Source organism: Suricata suricatta, chromosome 3, assembly GCF_006229205.1.
Source record: "Suricata suricatta isolate VVHF042 chromosome 3, meerkat_22Aug2017_6uvM2_HiC, whole genome shotgun sequence".
NCBI lineage: Eukaryota > Metazoa > Chordata > Mammalia > Carnivora > Herpestidae > Suricata > Suricata suricatta.
In genome coordinates, this window is record NC_043702.1 from 61186071 (window position 1) to 61208881 (window position 22811).

Consider the following 22811-nt stretch of genomic DNA (forward strand, 5'->3'; position numbering starts at 1 on the left):
GCAGACTGGTGCCTCTCATACCTCACAAATCATAGCATGTACCACAGTCCCCACACACTGAGTGCAAACAGCACCCCCGATTTTCAAATCATTGGTTTGGACCTGATGTAATCTAGAAAGCTCTTCCCACCCCTCCACCCCCTCACCTATCTCAGTCCTCAGCCTCCCTCCCACAGAGAAGAAAAGGAGACAGAAAGGAAAGATGGTTCTGGAATGAAAGCTGGTTGCACCAAATAAGCTTCTGCATAAGTAAAGAATTTGCAGGTAAAGTGACTCTCTGTAGCACCCAGAAAAGTAATAAACACGGGGAAGCTTAGTGCTATATGCTTCATCGCAGGAAGTTCTGGCAGAATCCCATTACAAGATGGCCACTTGTTATTCCATGGGTATCACCAGACAAATTTGTTCTTTTGAAAGATAAAAATTCTATAAATAAAATTCAGTATTTTATATACTTCAATATTAATTCTGTCCCCAAATCCATCATAAATGCATTCATAAGATGCTGTTTACATTGGCCAATTCTCAGATTTATTTATCCCAACTTTGGTTTGCCAACCCACAAGTACTCATTACAGTCCAATGACTCAGCCCTGTCCCCGGGGAGAGCTAGATGCTCTCTAGCTCTTTTCTAAATTGTTGTGCCTTTTGCCCTCCTACACTCTGAATGTCAGAGAAGAGCAATTTTTTCCTTTTTACCTGAAGTCCCCCAGCACCCAGCCCCTGACACATAAAGTCTTCTGTAACCATTTGGGAAACTGAAGTGAATTAAATCATGTGGGTCCATGATTTCTTTCTGGATTTTCTGGGACAATCTTCAACTGCTCCAAACCATAAACGTACATTCATGCTTTTCTGACCACATGTCCTAAGTTGCTTTTTTTTTTATTTCTAGTGTTGAACCTTGATTGTAGAGTGCTGAGTCAGTGGCATACTACCAGTTATCATGGGCCCCATACCCTGATTTTTTCTCTGTAAAATATGACGCAGCTGATATAGTTAATAGTGAGGTGATAACTTACGTGGTTTTCCTTCTTTTTTCCTGTGGATGTTTAATTTTTGCATGTTTGTATGGGCGGTGAGAAAGAAAAGGAGAGAAGTCATTATGCAGATTCTAAGCACTATATTATCCTCTTCAGAAGACAAGATAAAGGTAGGAAGACGACTTCACAAGGAACACATAATGTGCCTGCTCAAGATCATCTCTATTATATGTCTAATCAATGAGAGATTTATGTTCAATGGGAAAGTCTTTTTCCCAATAAAAAAAATACAAGGGCTCAAACTGAGTCATACATTGGTATAATGCACTTGCAATAAACACCAATTCCATTCACCAATGAGCCAAACACTTAGTAAACATGAAATTTTTGTGAATGCAGGCAAAGCAAGGACATTTTAGAACAGAAGGTCAAATGGCCCTAGATGCGTAGACAGGAAGGCGTAGGAGGAGATGCCCAGGGCCTTCACTTGGGAAGAGGGAAACCACTGCCTCATGGCTTCCACATTGGTTGACTGGAGTTCCCCAAGCCCCCCTTGCACTTTGGGTGAGTTCCATGGCCTGGAGCAGCCTTGGGTGCCTTCCTTCTCTTTCCTACCTGGACACTGTCATCATCCCTAAATATCCAGCTGTGTCATCTCCTCCAGAGGCCTCTCCCTCCCATCTTAATCTTCCTATGATTATTTGAAAAACATTAAACTTAAGCTTCTTGTTAATTAAATTCAGTCTCTTAGTACCTAGAGGTTCAGTCGAGTCCCTGATCTAAATAATTGATTCATTCCATAGACATTTACTGGGATCTTACAGGACGCTGGGCACTGGGCTGACCTGTGGGGATGAAAAGATTTAGAGTAAGACAGTCCCCGCAGTCAAGATGCTGGACAGTTTAATAGCAGAGAGAAATGCAAATAGTGAAAATAACAGGGTTCCAAGCGAAGTGCTCTAGTAGAGAATAACTAAAAGTGCAACTGATATGCCAAAGAGACAGCAAGAAAATTTGATTCCAATTTTTCATAAATGGAGGGAGAAAGTTAAGGAAAGGAGACTGCCATATGCAAATAGAACACCCAAGTATCCCTTTCTGTATTTGCTCTGAACGTGATAACACATAGTGTTCCTGAGCTTTTTCTAACAAACCTCCGGGTTGGGGCAAGCCTGGCTACAAATCCCAGCTGTCACTTTGCTGAGTGGTGCCCAGTTACTCTACCTCTCTCTGCTTCCGTTCTGACACGACTAAGAAGGGCTTGTAACACCTAACATATTACAGAGGGTAGTTATGAGGATTAACTGCAAAGGCCCCATTACAGAACCTGGAATGTAACATAACCTCAATAAACTTCTTTCTCCCTGCCTGGGGTCTGCATCTCCTACCAGCACAGGTGCCCACTAATATCTGCAAGAAAACTAGTTGTTATAGAATCATTCAGAAGATGAAAATATGCTATTTTATTCCTTCTGTAACAAAGTACAGAAGTTATTGTAACCCTGAGGGATTAAGTGATACGTCCAAGACTTGTGCACTAGCCATTAATGCCAATTCTGCAGCTAGTGAAGACCTGTGACTGAAGAGGTGTGTGAGGCCACACTAACGGTCTCACTCACACCATCAGTTTTGCAGCCGGTACCACACCCTTCTACAGAGTTGAGCCCTAAGAGCAAAATATAACTTCCCATCAGTTGGCAACTGCTACAAGACGGTACAGAGGCAAAATACGAAAGACTGGACAAATATAAAGTGATTTTTCTAAAATACCTTAATTCTCTCAAAGCCTGACTGCCCTTTGCACAATGCCACCAGCTCAACTTTCATTTAAAATCAAAGTAATTAGCCTTTATTGCTTTTAATTAAGTTTCTAATCTCATAGAGGGCTTATTTATGAATTTAGATTTGGGAAGGCCTACACATAAACCTCTAAGACCTGCTTCCCCAAAAGTCACTTGGAATCTGCCCAAATCTTCCAAAAGGGGGAAAAGCTCTACCTCCCATTGCTTTGTCCAAGTGCCTACCTCCCCAACACCATCTTACAAACAAACACTTCTACCCCCTCTATTAGTAGGTGCTGAATTCAAATCTCAAAAGTCATGTACAATGTGCCAAGTTTTAAGACAGTTACAGTCACAACAGTAATGGTCAAGGATTCCGTGAAGCCTCCTGTCCACCCTTTGACAAGGTATCTGGCCCCCACAAGCTAATCATAGAAGGTTGACTTCCCAGGAGGAAGCAGAAGGCACCTGCCCCTGTAACTGCAGGAGGTGGGAGGGAGGGAGACAGGGAGAAGGAAAAGAAGAACAGAAAGAGAGGACAAGGCAGTTTGGACTCCAAGAGGAAGCAACAAAGCGCTTCCTCTTCAAACAATCTAAAATATGGTTGTCCTGATGGTGTATTAAGACAGAAGACCCAGAAAACCCCATAGCTAGAGCAGTAAGGAAGAGGCTCTAGGAGTCTCAACACTTAAGTATTACAGGTTATATCTCCCCATCTGAGTTACTGAGCAACTTTACTAATATGCAGAATCAACTGTTTCTGTGAGTCCCACCAAGCCAGAAAATTGTTGCTTACTCAACTTTGCAACCCCAGTTGAAAGAGAAATAGGCACGAAGAGATGCACATTATACCCACTTACTCCCTAGAATGACCCTATAAATAGGAGATATTTTTTCTTTTCAAAAGAGCCACCTGGGACCTAGCAAAGCTAAATTACTTGCTAAGGGTTAAATACCTTGAGCCTGGACATGAACCAGCCACATTTGATTCCCAACCTCAAATTTGTTCAAGATCAAGTGCCTCCATAACCCCTTCACCTGCACATGGGACGTAACCAATAAATATTACATTTAACAGTGAACTCTTACACCCAGAAGCCATGCCGACCTCCTAAGGCTGATGGGACTGTCCCTGCTGTAGCAGAGGTGGGTTTACTAAAGCCAGCACCGCTGAGCTCCAGGCTTTGTTCCTCTCTCCCCGCTGGCAGAGGCAAGCTGTGCCTTTCTCAGAATCACCTGGGCAAATTTTAAATCTCTGTGGTTCAAAGATATTCACTGTGTGTTCTGACATTTCTCGTGTGGTGCTTCAAAAGCCTCAGCTTCTAGCAGCACAGCGGGCAGCATTCCCCGCTGAAGTAGGACACCTTTTCTCATCCACTTCTGCCACATTGCTACACAGCAGCAAGCCGAAGGGTCTGATGCTCTGAACTCTGATAAGCTTTGCATCTTTTTGTTGTAAGTAAAGCCCAAGCTGACAGTCCTGTGAATCCATGTGATTCTGCCTTCTTGGAGTTCCAGGGAATAAAAGAACTTCATTCTAAATTAAGAACCTATTCTTGCATCTTCTTGAAGATCTTCAAAAACAACAAACAACAGAGCTGCCTGTGCTCAGTAACATGCCTACAGCTCTTTCATTGCATAGTAATGACAGACTACTAGCTATCTGCTCCTTCTCTTCTTACACCAACTTGACTAACAACAGAACGATGGTGTTGATGGTAGCCAGCATTCACAACCCCCTTGTATGCAATACACCCTTCCAGACGCTTCATACATTAAGGCATGTGGTCATTCCAAAGACCCTATGAGGTGGGCACTACTAACATGCCTATTTTACACATGAAGTAACTGAAGCTAAGAATGGCCAAATGGCTCTCCCAAATATCCCACAGACTTTTCTGAGAGGGAAGACATGAAGTCAGACTGCCTAGCTCCAGAGCTCACCCCCTGTACCACTACCCTGTGCTATTAGCAAGGCTGTAAGACTGGTAGTGATATGTTCCACTTTCATGTAAGCATAATACAAATGTCTCATTGGCTTCTGTGTGATTTTATCTTCCAGAAACACTCAGTGAATGTAGAAATGTACTCAGTTGACCCAAGCAGTGTAGGAATACACAAAACACATACATCCATGCACACACACCCCTCTCAAACATCTCCAAGTTACACGTTATGGGACATGTTATGGGACACATCCACATGGTGTCATAACGTTCTCTCAAATTTCAGATCTTCCTCCTTCTACCACTTCATAGTAATTTATGAGCTATAAAACTTCCAACACACTTACGGGTGGAACTGTGTCCTCCCAAAGTTCTTACATTGAAGCTCTAGCACCCAACATGACTATATTTGAAAATATAGCTTTTATGGAGGCAGTTCAGTTAAATGAGGCTACAAGAATGAGGTCTTATTCCAACATGAATGGTGTCCTAAAAGAAGAGGAAGGGACACTACAGATAAACACAGAAGAAAAGACCACGTGAGAACACAGGGAGAATAGGGCCATGCAAGCAAAGGAATGAAGCCTCAGGAGAAACTAACCCGAGGATCCTGGGCTGCCAGCCTCTCGCACTGTGTGAGATAGATTTTTGTTGTGTAAAGTGTCCAGTATATGCTATTTTATTATGCCAGCTCACCTAATATACCAACACCAACTTCCAAGCAACCTTGAGGTCTTTTTCAAGGTAAAATACTGTACTGATTTTAGTCCTTATATATTTCTTAACCACTTAACATGTATAAGTCTGTGCTGTTTTTATTAGGTTCCTATCTTTTTTTAATGTCTCTGATGGAATTTCAAAGTGTTGTGCCCTGACTCATTTTTCTCCTAAGCCCCGTGTTGTGCTGTTGGACAATTCTGCAGAGTGTGGCAATTTTTAGGGATGTGCACGTCATGTTACAGTGCAACTGACTGTACTGCCTCTAAGGGGAATCATGATTTATGGATCCTAAAACATAATGTTCCCATAGCCTTCTTTAGGCACTCTGATGAGGCAAGTTGTATACCGATATCCCAAGAAGGGCAGACACCACCCTTAGATACACAGCATATACGTATATTTGTGTGAACACATGTATAGAATATAATCCTGTGTAAGTAGTAAAAGTTAAAGTATTTATTTGAAATGTTTAGTCCCCAAGCTTTACAAACATGTATATCTTTATACATCCTCTATAATTGAAGCTGATTATAATGATTTTCATGATTTTGTTCTAAATCAGAAATAATTTTGGGGGCATCTGGGTGGCTTATTGGTTAAGCATCTGACTTTATTTCAGCTTAGGTCATGATCTCATGGACCATGAGTCAGGGTCCTATGTCAGGGTTCAGGGATGGTCCCTTTCTCTGTCCCTCCCCCACACATGCTTTCTCTCTCCTGAAATACATACATAAACTTAAAAAAAAAAAACTTTTAAGATATATTGAACAACAAAGAAATGGCATGTAGATTCAAAAATGGCAGACAAGAATTAAATAAGCATATCAGGCCTTAATAAATTCAATTATTCCTCTCTATGTTCTGTCCTTTTCATCTCTATCCAACTCCATATTGAATAAAATTCTTGGAAAAAGTATCTACAGAGTCTTGAGATTTTTAGGATTTAAAGAAAACTGACCAGCAGTACTCAATATGCAGCCAGACTGACCAAAGTTTGGCCTGATATTTTTAGCAAAAATCTGCTCTCTTAATTAGCCAGTACACATAAATTAGAGGCCTAGCCATATGCCATCAAGGACTGTGAGAGGCTTGATCTACACGAAAAACCTGAGTTCACATGCCACAGATGGCAGGTCTGGAGTGGAAAGAAGGAAAAGCTTTCAAAAGCTTACCCAAGGCAAAAGAGCAGACTGCCTATAATACAGTTCATTAATCTTCAGAATTTTTGTAGTGGAAGTGATACTGTCTTCTGATTACTAACAACTTCAAAGAGGGCCTGATTGAGCTAAATGAGCATTAAGGCACCATGTGCCAGGAATATTAGATGGGCATGCTAATTACAGAACTGTTCTAATGATTCTATTATATGGCAACACTCAGAGCAATGGATGATTGTGCCTTGTGCGAGAAGAACACATTCTCTTTCCTGAAACTCTGGAAGAACTGCTAATAGTACTGTAATCTAGAAGCAGGGTTTAGCAAACTACAGCCCACTTACCAAATCCAGCCCACCACCTGTTTTTGTATAACCCATGAGTTAAGAACAGTTTTTAAGGGGCGCCTGGGTGGCTCAGTTGGTTGAACGTCCAGCTATTGATTTTGGCTCATGTCACAATCTCACAGTTGGTGAGTTTGAGCTCCATGTGTGGAGCCTGACTGGGTTTCTCTCTCTCCCTCTCCCTGCCCTTCCCTTGCTCATGTGCTCGTTCACTCTCTCCCTCTCACCCTCACTCTCTCCCTCAAAAATAAATAAGTAAACTTAAAAAAAGTTAGAAAAAAAAAGAAGCAGAGGAGAGAATAGGTGACATAGAAGATAAAACTATGGAAAATAATGAAGCTGAATAAAAGAGGAAGAGAAAATTATTAGATCACAAGGGGAGATTTAGAGAACTTAGATTCCATAAAACAAAGCAATATCCATAGCATAAAAGTACCAGAAGAAGAATGGGAAAAAGAGGCAGAAGATTTATTTGAACAACTTTTAGTTCAGAAATTCCCTAACGTGGGGATGGAAACAGGCATTCAAGTCCAAGAGGCAAAGAGAACTCCCCTCAGAATCAATAAAAACCGGGGCACCTGGGTGGCTCGGTCGGTTAAGCATCCAACTTCAGCTCAAGTCATGATCTTGCAGTTTGTGAGTTCAAGCCCCACATCTCAGAGCCTGGAGCTGCTTCAAATTCTGTGTCTCCTCTCTCGGTTCCTGCCCCACTCATGCTCTGCCTCTCTCTCTCAAAAATAAACAATAAAACATTTATAAAATATTTTTAAAAAAAGAATGAATAAAAACAGGTCAACACCATGACACATCACAGTGAAACTTGGAAAACACAAAGATAAAGAGAGAATTCTAAAAGCAGCTGGGACAAAAGGTCCTTAAAAGGTAGACACATAAAGTTAGTAGAAGACCTGTCCACGGAAACTTAGCAGGCCAGAAGGGAGTGGCAGGAAACATTCAACGTGCTAAATGGGAAAAAGATGCAGCTTTTATCCAGCAAGGTTGTGATTCAGAATAGAAGGCGAGATAAAGAGTTTCCCAGACAAACAAAAACAAAAGGAGTTCATTAACCCTAAACCAGTCCTGCAACAAATTCCAAGGGGGATTCTCTGGGTGGAAAAGAAAAAGAAAAAAAGAAGACCAAAGCAATAAAGACTACAAAGGACTACAAAACCTCCACCAGAAACACCAACACTATAGGTAACAACATGGCACAAAATTCATATCTTTAAATAATTATTCTAAATGTAAGTGAACTAAATGCTCCAATCAAAACATAGTGTACCAAAATGGATGAAAAGAAAAAAAGATCCATCTAGATGCTGCCTACAAGAGACTCATTTTTTACCTAAAGACACCTGCAGATTGAAAGTTAAGGGATGGAGAATCACCTATTATGCTAATGGGCTTCAAAAGAAAGCTGGAGTAGCCACACTTCTATCAGACAAACTAGATTTTAATTCAAAGACTGTTACAAGAAATGAAGAGTGCATTATATCATAATTAAAAGGACTACCCACCAAGAAGATCTAACAATTGTAAATATTTATGCCCCCCACATGGAACTCTGAAATATATAAATCAATTAATAAAAGAATAAAGAAACTCACTGATAATAATGCCATAATAATAGAGGACCTTAACACTCCACTTACAGCAATGGACAGACCATCTAAGCAGAATATCAGCAAGTAAACAAAGGCTTTTAAAGACACATGACACCAGAGAGACTTAACAGATATATTCAGAACATTTCATCCTAAAACAGCAGAATACATTCTCAAGTGCACACAGAACATTCTCCAGAATAGATCACATCACAAATCAGCCCTCAATAGGTACAAAAAGATCAAGATTACACCAACCATATTTTCAAGTCACAATCCTATGAAACATAAAATCAATGACAAGAAAAAATTTGGAAATCTCTTAAACCTCCTCATGGAGGTTAAAGAACATCTTACTAAATAATGAATGAACTAGAAAATTAAAGAAGAAATTTTAAATAATACATGGAAGCAAATGAAAATGAAAACACAACAGTCCAAACCCTTTGTAATGGTGTAAAGGATTTCCTAAAAGGTAAATACATTGCAATTCAGGGCTGTCTCAAGAAGAAAGAAAAGTCCCAAATTCACAACCTAATCTCACACATAAGGAGCCAGAGAAGGAGCATCAAATAAAGCCTATAGCCAGTAGAAGAAGAGAAATAATAAAGATTAGAGAGAGCAGATTATTATTAAATAATAACAAACAAACAAACAAAAAAACAGTAGAAAAGATCAAGGACACTATATGCTGGTTCTTTGAAAGAATAAACAAAATTGATAAACCCCTAGCAGAACTTATCAAAAAGAAAAGATAGAGGACCCACATAGATATGAACAGAAATTAAAGAGAAGAGATCACAACCAACACCACAGAAATGCAAACAGCTTTAAGAGAATACTATGAAAAATTATATGCCAACAAACTGGGCAATCTGGAAGAAGTGGATAAATTCCTAGAAACACATAAAATACCAAAACTGCAACAAGAAGAACTAGAAAATTTGAACAGACCCATAACCAGCAAAGAAATTGAATCAGTTATAAAAAATCTCCCAACAAACAAAAGTCCTAGGCCAGATGGCTTCCCAGGGGAAATCTACCAGACATTTAAAGAAGAGTTAATACCTATTCTTCCCAAACTATTGCAAAAAAATAAATAAATAAATGAAAGGAAAGCTTCTGGACTCATTCTATGTAGTTAGCATTACCTTGATTCCAGACAAAGAGCCCACTAAAAAGAATTACAGACCAATATCTTTGATGAACCTGGATATAAAAATTCTTAACAAGATTTGAGCAAATCGAATTTAACAGTACAAGAATTATTAACCATGATCAAGTGTGATTTATTCCTGGGCTGCAGGGGTGGTTCACTATTCACAAATCAATCAATGTTAATATACCACATTTATAAAAGAAAGGATAAGAACCATAGGATCCTTTCAATAGATGCAAAAGAAGCTTTTAACAAAATACAGCACCCATTCTTAGATGCTAAAACTCAACAAAGTAGGTACAGATGGAACACACATCAACATCATAAAAGCCATATATGAAAGACCTAAAGCTAATATCATCCTCAATGGGGAAAAACTGAGGGCTTTCCTCCTAAGGTCAGCAACACTACAGGGATGTCCACTCTTGCCACTTGTTCAGCATAGTACTGGAAATCCTAGTCTCAGAAATCAGATAACAAAAAGAAAAAAGGCATACAAATTGGCAAGGAAAAAGTCAAACTTTCACTAATTACATATGACATGATACTCTACATGAAAAACCCAAAAGACTCCAACAAAAAACTGCTAGAACTGATACACAAACTCAGCAAAGTTGCAAGATACAAAATCAGTGTACAGAAATCAATTCCATTTCTATACACCAATAATGAAGCAGCAGAAAAAAAAAAAATCAAAGAATTGATCCCATTTACAATTTCACCAAAACCCAGAAGATACCTTGGAATAAATCTAACCAAAGAGATAAAAGATGTGTATACTGAAAACTATAGAAAGCTTATGAAATAAATTGAAGATGACACAAAGAAATGGAGAAACACTCCATGCTCATGGACTGGAAGAACAAATATTGTTAATATGTATATTACCCAAAGCAATCTATATATTCAATGCAATTCCTATCAAAATAACACCAGCATTCTTCATAGAGCTAGAAGAAACAATTCTGAAATTTGTATGGAAGCAGAAAAGATTCTGCATAGCCAAAATAATGTTGAAAAAGAAAACCAAAGCTAGAGGCATCACAATTCCAGACTTCAAGCTGTATTACAATGCTATAATCATCAAGACAGTATGGTATTGGCACAAAAATAGACACATAAATCAATGGAACAGAATAGAGAACCCAGAAATGGATCCACAAATGTATGACCAGCTAATCTTCAACAAACCAGGAAAGACTATCCAATGGAAAAAGATAGTCTCTTCAGCAAATGACTGGAAAACTGTACAGTGACATGCAGAAGAATAAAACTGGATGACTTTCTTACATCATACACAAAAATAAATTCAAAATGGATGAACCTAAATGTGAGACAGGAAACCATCAAGATCCTAAAGGAGAAAACAGGTAGCAACCTCTTTGACCTCAGCCACAACAACTTCTTATTCCACACATCTCCAAATGCAGGGGAAATAAAAGCAAAAATAAACTATGGAACTGCATCAAGAGAAAAATCTTCTGCACAGCAAAGGAAACAATCAGCAAAACTAAAAGACAACTGACAGAATGGGAGAAGATATTTGCAAACAATATATCTGATAAAGGGTTATTATCCAAACTCTATAAGGAACTTATCAAACTCAACACCCAAAAAAGAAATAGTCCAGTGAAGAAATGAGCAGAAGACATGAATAGACACTTTTCCAAAGAGGACATCCAGATGGCTAACAAACACATGAAAAGATGCTCAACATTACTCATGATCAGGGAGATACAAATCAAAACCACAATGAGATACCACCTCACGCCAGTCAGAATGGCTAAAATTACCAACTCAGGAAACAAAAGATGTTGGCAAGGATGCGGAGAAAGGGGAATCCTTTTACACTGTTGGTGGGAATGCAAACTGGTGCAGCCACTCTGGAAAATAGAATGAAGGTTCCTCAAAAAATTAAAAATAGAGGGGTGCCTGGGTATCTCAGCTGGTAAAGGTCCTGATGTTGGTTCAGATCATGATCTCACGGTTCATGAGTACAAGCCCTGCGTTGGGCTCTACTGACAGTGAGGAGCCTGCTTAGGATTCTCTCTTTCTCCTTTTCTCTGTCCCTCCCCTGCTCATACTCACTCTCTCTCTCAAAATAAATAAAACTTAAAAAAAAAACCCTAAAAACAGAACTATCGTATGACCCAGGAATTACACTAGGAATTTATCCAGGATACAAAAATGCTGATTCAAAGGGGTATATGCACCCCAATGTTTATAGCAGTGCTATCAACAATAGCCAAATTATGGGGAAAAACCCAATGTCCATTGACTGATGAATTGATAAGGAAGATGTGGCATATATACATATGTGTGTGTACATATATGTATATATATATATATACACACACACACACATGCATATATACACACTATGGAATACTACTCGATGATCAAAAAGAATGAAATCTTGCCATTTGCAACAATCTGGATGGAACTAGAGTGTATTATGCTAAGCAAAATAAGTCAGTCAGAGAAAGATAAATATATGATTTCACTCATGTGTGGAATTTATGAAACACAACAGATGAACACAGGGGAAGGGAAGTAAAAATAAGATAAAAACTAAGAGGGAGGCAAACCGTAAGAGGCTCTTAAAGACAGAAAACAAACTGAGGGTTGGTAGAGGGGAGATGGGTGGAGGGATGCACTAAATGGGTGATGGGCATCAAGGAGGGCACTTGTTGAGATGAGCCCTGGGTGTTACATGTGAGTGATGAATCACCAGGTTCTACCCCTATAACTAATACTACCCTGTATGTTACATTTAAATTAAGAACAAAACAAAACAAAAAAACTGCACAATAAACAAAAACAAAAAACAAGCAAAACACCACATTAATCTTTGGGAGAACTTTGATAGTAAATAATGCTCAAGTCATGATCTGTTTGTGAAAATAATCAAAATGGAATTTCCTTAGGCAAAATTTTGTCCTTCACCACAGTGTGGGATATACGGAAGATTCTGCAGTTTACAAATATTTAGTTGTGGTTTCCTTGGTAAATAGGTGACTGGGTTATGAAAACTTGAGGAATATCTTCACATTTCCTCAGATCAAAGACTGGTCTGAAATAAAGGGCTATCTGACTCAGCTTGTTCCCTGTGCTGCCCTGTTCTCTTTCCCCCTCAGTATTAGGTTCCATTTTCTTACTGCGGTCACAGGACAGCATTGCTGACTTGTCCAAGTAAAAAGCTACCAAATAAAAGCTGTGACCTAGTGATAGCAGGAGGGTAATTTTGTAAATCACTCATTTCCCATTGCTGAGTTATCCTTAGTTCAATGAAATCACAAATTAAGATCACAGATCTTTCTTTGCAGAAATCAAGTCACAGTTTTAAAAAGTTCCCAGACTTTGGCCTGCTGTGACTAAACAGAAACATCCAGGTAGGGCAGCATTAGGGGTAGTTTTAATCAACCTCAACTCTAAAATGAAATCCCTAAAGAAAAGACCATCGTGGGTCCTCAATTTACAACAAGGTTCCACAGGTGCAAATGTCAATCCACATAAACTAGAACTAATCTGTGAAATGTAATATTCCTTGCCCTATATCTCCAGATTATCATACAGGAGATTTACCTGTCAGCATTAAGTCAGTTGGAGACTGCTTAAATGAAAGCCATACATAATATTTATTCCCAGGCATGTGCTATTAAATGTACTGCACAATATTTAAAAATGATGAACACAGAAAAGTGGACAAATGAGAAGGAAGCCATTTATTCTGAAAACACATCTTTGCCTCTTTCTGTTTCATGCTGGAGATATTTTTTATTGCAGATATTATTTACTTTCCTATTATACTGATGCAACTGTGGGAGGGGAGAGGCGAAACTGCAGTAGCTGCAAAGCATGATCTCCCGGCTAAATGGCTCCCATTTAGAGAGAGTTCCTCTGAAAGTGTATCAAAGAGTATCTCATTTTTATAAATTCTTTACTTCCTCTTGAAAAATTTCTATTTCAGTTGCCAAATAAAGATTTAAACCCTTCTGGAAGAAATATTCCTCTAAACTAACACAGCTGTGAATGACTGACATCAAGCATGAAGGGAAAAAAAATCATGTCAATGTTTCAACACATTACTTGTTGAACAACTTCTACTCAGCTCATCTGTACCAAACGGGTGTGCCAAAAGTCGGACAGGCTAGCAGATGGTTACAACCGCTGTTTGGCATGAATGCTGCTGCCATTCCCCACTGCTGCAAGATGAAGCACAATCCCTGAAAGGGCTCTGTATTGTCTAAAATAGTAATTTAGATAAAATAGAAAAACTATAGAAACTACGTTTCAGCCCTAAACCTTCAGGTCCCAAATATGTGTTGTCTTGCTTGCTAATTTGATTTTTAGTATTTTGGAACAGCAGTTATCTCTTTCCAGATATTTGTGCTTCTTAACCATGAATGTGGACTGTAAGTACTCAGGGCATTTCTTTCTAGATATCCGTGTCCAGACCTCACCTAGGACGCCACACTGAATCAGACATCCTCGGGTGGGGGCTGGGTATGTGTATTTACAAAAGCTCACCAGGCGATTATTCAGTACACCCCTGGTTGGGAACAATTATTCCAGATCATTTTTTATATTGGTGAGCAAATAGCTACAGCATACATTCATGCATACAGTCACTAATATAATTCTGCTTTATTCATGTGGCATTAACTAAATGTTCCTCTTTGCCATCCCATTCCTTCCTCTGAATCTCGTTGAGATATAGTCTTGGAGCTTTCCATAGTTTGATAATTTTCCCAGACAAATTTTAGGCTCAGTCAGTGTATAAAAGGCACTTTTCATATGGGGAGGCAGGGTGCCAACTTAGATCAATAAATCCTTCCAAAACAATGCCGCTTTAACTTACAGTCATTTAGCCAATATTTATTTAGCAGTATATATGTGGTGGTAAAGGCTAAGAATACAAGAAAGACGAGATGTGATTCTTGTGCCCTTGAGGAGCAAGTATTATATAATTAAGGTAAAAATATACAGACAATTTAAGAAAAGTTAAATCACCACATAAGAAAGCATGTGATTCAATATTAAATTACTAACACTTACAATGAGGATTCCAAAATTCAAAAAAAAGTCATGCTCATTCCAGACGCTCAACAGTCATGCCATATTTCTTAGAGGGCCTCAGGTTTGGAGAATGGGTAGGGGATAGACGGGCAGGGCAGAGGAACACAGGTGTCCATGCTAGGAGCGCAGCATAAACCACGGCAGAAATTGAAAAAAAGTATGGACAGTGAAGAGACAACCGCTGGGATCATTTGGGTGAATGATACCAAACACATGAAAGCCAGAGTTCAGCTAATAGGCTAAGGAGCCTAATGATTTAGCCAACAGTTACAAAAAAATTATATATATATATATATACATATATATGTATATATATATATATATAAAATCAGGGTTTAAAAGCAGAACATGGAGATAGCATCTTAGGAATTATTTGTGTAGCAAAATATCTATGAGTATGAGATAAATAATAAAGATAGCTATGAGAGCAATTAAGATCTGGGCCACAGCAGTGGCTTTACAAAGAACGAACAGAACCCAGTGAATGACAGGTTTGAGCTTCTAGCCTATAACAGAATGCAGGCATGCAAACAACAGGTAAAAGGAAGTCAGGAATGGAAGCAAGTCAGAGTTGCCAGCTGGAAGATAGCAGAACGATGCCTCGTCATTGGACATAAGACTTTGGAAGAGGATGGTGAGAGAATGGAAGGTAGAGTGGGGAAAAATAAGAGGTTGAAGACTGAATCTGGAGAAGCCCACTCAAGAAGATGGAAAAACGCAGAATAACTCATGCAAACAGAAGCTCTTGGAAAGCCAGGAAAATCTAGTGGCAATCCAGAGGTAAAGGAAGAAGGGAGTTTCAGAACAAAGCTCATCAGCATAGTCCTCTGCAACAGAGAAGTCCAAGGCCACTGGTATCCTCTCAGTTCTAATCTCAGTAGCCCTGCCACGGGCCCCGGCCCACAGCTGATCTTTCTCTTATAATCTTTAGTTACTGACTGTCCATGCCAATTGTTTAGCACACACATCTATCTGCTCATTATTTCATATCCCTGATGTACATACACTCAGCTATCTGTTATATCTCCTTGACACTACTGTAATAAACCTCCTGAGGAAAACGATCATTATCAACACTTTAGGTACCATCTCTCCCTCCAGTTGTGCCTTCACATTGCCATGCCGTTAGCAATCATTTATAAGTATTTTTAGCTGATTATAACTGTGCAGATAAAGACTAGCTGAATTCAGGAAGAAGACAGAGATATTGGTATAGGGTTGAGCTGTGCTATTCAAAGTGTGGTCCATGGACCAGCGGCATCACCGAGAACTTGTTAAAAATGCAACCTCGGCTGCCATCTCAGAACAACTGAATAATAATCTGCACATGAACAACATCCAATGACTGATCCCTGTACATACTGGTATGGAAACCGGTAGAGAGTCAGTATAGTAAAGAAAGGACGAACCCTGAGTTACCAAAGAATTTAGTTGGAGGAGAGGAAATGGCACATGAGTTTCAGCATATGGTCCCTATGCCAAGAATCAGCTTCACCCCATTCACACCCACAGCCCAAAGGAGGACACAGGCCCTTCGAGTGTGTGGTGGGGCCAGGCCAGAAAGCAATTCCGGCTTTGGATCAGGAGCCCAGATGCATAAATCCTTCTTCCATAACTGCCACTAAGTTCAATTATGGGAAGGGCTTTGCAGATTGTGTTTTTTCCACGTTTTATAAAGATTCTGACCTCATGAAGACCCTGTTTATGCTCCCCATATTCATCCAGCTCTAGGAATTTATGGCATTATTCTGCCCCTTACTCACTTCTCCCAGAAAATCAGGTTTCCCTCTGAGTTTTAGACTGTGATTGCTAAAATACTTTTCTGGCATAACTGAAAGCTAAACCTGAAAATGCAACTTTAACCCCAAACACAAGGAGCCTGCAACAAAGGGTGTGACACTGACAGCACTATTGTTCATATACCAGGTGTTGGGACAAAGCTCCCAAAGCACAGAGCTGTCAGACAAAGGCACAGTCACATCCCAAAGGATGAAGACCAAACGCAACAATGAGCTCAAGGCACAGTACCTTCCCTTTGTGGGAAATGTGCTCAATGCTTCAGTATTTCCTTCTCTAACTTTCCTCTAGGTCAGGGCATTGAGTGTCCCTATTTCAAAACAGCACTGTGCTAATTCTCTGTGGGTCTTTTTTAACAGGTTTATTGATAATTTACACACCATAAAGTTCGCATTTCAGAAATGGAAGAGACCTTCATTCCATCCCCCACCTTCAAGCAATGCTTCATTAAATCCACCCAAGGAATATAATAGAATTATTTCTTAAATCTCCAGGAAAATGGGACAAAATCATGACTCTCTGATAATACATCTTAGCATCTCAGCTTTTAACCATGGAAAGAACTTCTTGATGAAGTCCCTTCTATTAAAATTTGAACCATTAAAGTAATGACTTTTAGTGCTCTATTTCAAAGGTGGCTGAATGAAAATACCATTGCAGGCCCCTGTAATCTGCCAAGTACCCTGTAGGAACTCCATTAGAAAGTGAACTTCAGTTATTGAATCCAAAGCGCAAATCACAAATTCCTACAAAGTACTATTCCCAGTTTTAGTAGACTATCTTTCCACCAGGTGGCATGCTTTGCAGGGGCTGCTGGAGGCTGCACGAAGCCTTTATTTTTAAGTCAGGGACAGGAGGACTTAGGCATGTTTTGCTTTCAAAAAGAATAACAGCAACTTACATGCTCTCACAGAACCTCGCCAGCGTGCTTGGCTTCTCCTGGTTGCATCTCTGTCGAAACCAGCGCTGAATGCTGCGAACATCCCAGTCCAGCTGCTTGGAGAGGCCTTCCAATCTCTTTTCATCAGGATGCTATGAAACAAGGCACCAGCAAAATCATTTTCATCTTCACCATAAACACATCTGCCCTTGTCTAAATTGATTTTTTTTTTTTACCTCTATTTCCTACCCGCTACTGAGATTTCTGTATTTACCACTGAGGACTTAGTCCTTAGTAGCATGAATATAAATAACCACTCAGGAAAAGAAAAGTTACTGAAATACATGAATCTTGCTCTAATGCTTGCAATTCTTTTTTTTTTTTTTTTAGTTTATTTATTTTGAGAGAGAGAAAGAGAGAGAGAACGAGCAGGGGAGGGGCAGAGAGAGAGAAAATCCCTGCACTAAGAGTGTAGAGACTGATGCGGGGCTCAAACTCACAAACTGCAAGATCATGACCTAAGCTGAAACTAAGAGTCAGCCACTTAACCAACTGAGCCACCCTAATGCCTGCACTTCTTATCAGCCTTGTAGATGTGATGAAACAGTCAATTGGCTGAGTCAGCTCTATTAGGCTTCAAGGAAAGGAGTTAGGTTAAGGTGAATTTGCAAAGAGGCATCACTTTCTCAGGGGAAAAAAAATCCTATACCCAATTATCACACGTGAGGGTAATGCAGGACACACAAAAGCATGGGATAATCTCAACATAGCTCACTTTAGCCTAAGGTACCAATTCTACTACAAAACAGATGCTCTCTTTCTTCCTCGTCTCTCTTTCCTCTGCTCTGTTGTTCACATCCCTATTCTACCCTACTTCTTGTTCATTCCTTTTTGACCAGATCCCCATCAAAATTTACAACAACTATGCATTACTTGAAGACACAAGCGTGGTGAATGGGGAAGAGACCCTACTTATGCTCATCATATGATGACAATATTCTGTCTCATTCATTTCTATAACATTAGGAGGTGATGGACTGGTTCAATTCCTCACTCAAATGACCTCTGAACCTCAGTTCCCTCACCTTTCAGGGTTATTTATCCACCTAAATGGGACCGTGGTGACGACCAAATGTAAAAAATATGTCTAAGTCAGTAAATGTGTTTCTCCCATTTCCTATCCCTACCCTCTCCTAAATATCTTAAGAGTGTCCTGCCAACAGTTATGTGAGTGTGACCTGCCACACAACAAAACTAAGCTGTGTTCTATTCCTTTATTTATTCTATCTTTCTTTTACTATTAAGGAGATGTTAATGATTAGAGGAAATAATCAAAAATGGGAGAGGGGAAGGCAGACTGGCCAGCTTCAAGTGACAAGGGTATGATGTATAGATGACACCTTTTCAAAACATCTCAAGCAACTTAAGGTGACAAATACACAGGGGACACAGCAAGTGGCCTCACTCAGTACCATGACTGAGCTTGTATTTGTGAAAGTCATTTGCCAACTTTCAGGGAGGTGTGTACTTTGACATGATTTTATTAGTCATGACACCATCTACATATACTCTTTTATGTCTGTCTTAATTAAAAAACAGGGAAGACAGAAAATTCACATCTTACTATATTCCTTGGCTGTACCATTTTTCTAGAGGAATTAATTTTTCATTTTAATTTGTTTTCTAGACTTACTAAATAGCTAAAACGTTCACATGGTTCACAAACTAAAAATTATCCAAAGTTTCACCTTCCCATTTTATTCCCATGACTCTCCCCTTTCCTACCAGCTAACCAGTTATTAAAACAGTTTCTTCTCCAGAGTTATTTTGTGAAAATATAAGTAAATTGGATATGTATTCATACAAGATCTCTGTCACACAAATGTTTGCATACTACATTCTGAACTTTGCATTCTGAACTTTGGGGTTTTCACTTTACAATATATCAGGAAAATTTCCATATTAAAATATGAAGAATGCCCTCCTCCTTTTGTAGAACTGTCAGGATATACTATAATTTACTTATCCACTCTCCTGTTAATGGACATTTACGTAGTTTCCAGACTTCCACTACTATAAACAATGCTATAATAAATAATCCTGTCATTGGTCATTTTATACACACATACACACAGAGATAAATTCCTGGAAGTGAACATCGGAGATCAAAGGCCTATGCATCTGCCATTTATTTATATATTGAAAAATCACCCTTGCTAATAATTTTACCAATTTATACTCTCACAGGCAAAAGTGCCCATTTCCCAATGCCTTGTCAATGGAGTACATTATCAGATTTCTCAACTTTTTTTCAGTCTGATATATATATATATATATATATATATATATATATATATAAAGTAGTGTCTCCGTGTATTTTTTAAGGGGTAGGGGTCAGAGGGGAAGGGAAAGAGAGAATCTTAAGTAGGCTCCATGACCAGCACAGAGACTGACATAGGGCTTGATTTCATGACCATGAGACCATGACCTGAGCCAAACAGGCGCTTAACTGAGCCACCCAGGTGTCCCTGTTTCCGTATATTTTTTATTTGATCTCTTCTTTTTAGAAAAGAAGCACCTTTTCACACCTATTACCCATTTTTCTTGATTTGTAGGTATTTTCTTTATTGATTTGTAGAGTTCCTTCATGTGTTATGGTGATTAAACCCATGTCTGTACCAGAGATTGTACTTTGTGCCTGTGTGTCCTTGTGTTGTAGAATTCGCTTATGGGGTTTTCTGCTTGTTTGTTCTCTTGAAGTTGTTAAAAAACATATATGAACTTACCAGTTTTTTTCTGTTTCAACTCCTGAATTTGGGGTCATTAATAACAAAACTCTTTCCTACTCTGAATGTTCAAGAAATTAATGTAGGGTGAACTGACATCTTTACTCAATTTGTCTTTAGTGTCCTTAACAGTGTTTGAAAATTTTCTTCACACACCTTTCACATCGTTGTTACATTTATTCCTAGGAATACTATCTTTTCTGGTATTGTTAAGTTTTCACTGGTTAAGTTTTCACTTGATTCCTTTAATTGTCAAGGCATACAGTCATATAATAACATGTAATCAGAATGTAAGCTCCATAAACAAAGGAAAATTTAGTATCTTTTTTCACCAGTGCCTAAAAAACACTAAGGACTCAATAAATTCACATAACAATAGCTTTACCATCTCTATTCTAATTCTTATGCCTTTATTTTCTTTCTCTGATCTACTCACTAATTCAATGTAAAACTTAGCGCTATGTAGAACAATGGTTCTCCATCTCCATCTGTCCCAGATTTTAGTGGGAATATACCACAGTTTCTCTCCAAGGAGCAAGCCAGATTTGGAACTACATACAAAATACACACACACACACACACACACACACACACACACACACACATTTACCTACTTAGATAACTTTTATTTAACCACAATAATCTTAGATTTCAGCATTCATGGAGATGATCATGCCCCTTTTCTCCTTAGATCAATTAATATAATGTATTATATAGATTTTATAATATTGAATTCAGGGAAGACCTTGCATTCCTAGAATAAATCCTCTCTGGTAAACAATTCTTTTGATGTACTGTTAAGTTCTGTTTACTAATTTTTATGTGGGACTTTTCTCATTGATATTAAGCTCAATTGGTCTTTAGTCTTATTTTTTTGGTTAAATCATTGTCACACTTTAATGTTAAATTAATGTTTCACTGCCACATAAAAAGAGAATTTGGATGATTTTCTTAATTTTCCATGCTTTGGTACAGTGTAAAACAGCACTGGAATTATCTGCTCCTTATGGGTGTGTTAGAATTTTTCTTGTGAGAGTATCTAAGCCTCATCCTTTTTTGCAGTTTAGCTCTTGATTTTGATCGTTATATATATCACATACATATGTACAGTTGGTAAATTATATTTTCCTAAAATAATTTCAATTTTACCCAAGTTTTATATTTTATTTTCCATATTAACAGAAATATATCCTTTTTGGGGCGCCTGGGTGGTTCAGTCGGTTGAGCGTCCAACTTCAGTTCAGGTCATGATCTCACAGTAAATGGGTTCCAGCCCCATGGTGGCCTCTGTGCTGACTGCTCAGAGCCTGAAGCCTGCTTCCGATTCTGTGTCTCCCTCTCTCTCTGCCCCTCCCCTGCTCGCTCTCTGTCTCTGTCTCTCAAAAAAAAAAGAGATATAAATAAATTAAAGAAAAAAGAAATATATCCTTTTTATTTTCCTCCATTTCTGTGAAAGTTGATTATTATGTTGTTAATTAAAATGCTGTAATTTGTGCTTTGTTTTTTTTAATGGACTAGCTGATTTTCTGTAAAAAATAATTAAACAGATAAGGTACTTCTGAATTGATTTTCAATTCTATAGTTTTGCTAACAATTTCTGTATTTATCTTTAATTTCTGCTTTCTGCTTGCCTTTGTTTTGTTCTTTTTCTAATGCGTAAGTGTTTAACTTCATATATGTATATATTATATATATGTATATATGTAGATATATTCCATATATGTATATGTGTATATACACAACATGTGTATATGTTCATGTATGCATATATCATGTATGTGTATATGCATATATGAAATGTATATACATGTGTGCATGTATGTATTTAGTTCATCTGAGTGTTCATCTGAGCACTGCTTTGGCACAGTACAAATGGGTAGTGCTTTTATCATTACTGCTATCAAATATTCTGAATTTCTATTTTTATCCAAGAGTTGATTTAGAGAGCACAAGTTTTCTGTTTTCTAATACTATTAAGTTGTGCCTATTTAAAAAATTTATCAGTTTTGTATATATAAAAAAGGTCAATTTCTGTAGCTATTTAGTAGGTACTTTAAAAGAACATATAGTCTCTACATTCAGAAGACCACCTTCAACTCCATCATGAAGTGTGACGCTGATATCCGGAAGGACTTCTATGCTAACACAGTGCTGTCTGGTGGCCCTCCATGTACCCTGGCATCCCCAACAGGATGCAGAATATAGAGTTTTAAATGTACCACTTAGATCTTCCTCATTAATTATGCCTCTTAGAACTTCTATCTTCTGTTTTACATTTTGTTCACTTGACCTGTCATGACCCAGATGTAAATTAAAATTCCCTGCTATTATTTCTTTTCATTCGTTTTATGAGTATTAGATACATGAACATTCAATGCATATTAGTCATAACTATTTTATCTTTACTATGAATTATATCTTTTGGCAATAAGAAGCCAGTTCTTGGGGGGTGGAGCCAAGATGGCGGAGAGGAAGGGAGCTCTGTAAACTCCCTCCGCACCGTTTTTCGAACTGAGAAGGATATTACGTTCAACTGAGAGAGCGGAAGGAGAAAATACGAACTCCAGAAGGAATAGAA

The 22811-nt window shown here is 38.5% G+C and overlaps 1 protein-coding gene across 3 annotated transcripts in view; it reads right to left on the reverse strand.

Moving 5' to 3' along the window:
- The window catches only part of CERS6 (ceramide synthase 6), a 300639-nt gene that overhangs the window by 189289 nt on the left and 88539 nt on the right, over positions 1-22811 (reverse strand). For all 3 annotated transcript variants that reach the window (XM_029934446.1, XM_029934445.1, XM_029934444.1), the window contains exon 3: positions 17469-17599. In XM_029934446.1, the coding sequence (XP_029790306.1) occupies positions 17469-17599 (131 nt within the window). The remainder of the gene's footprint in view (positions 1-17468; positions 17600-22811) is intronic.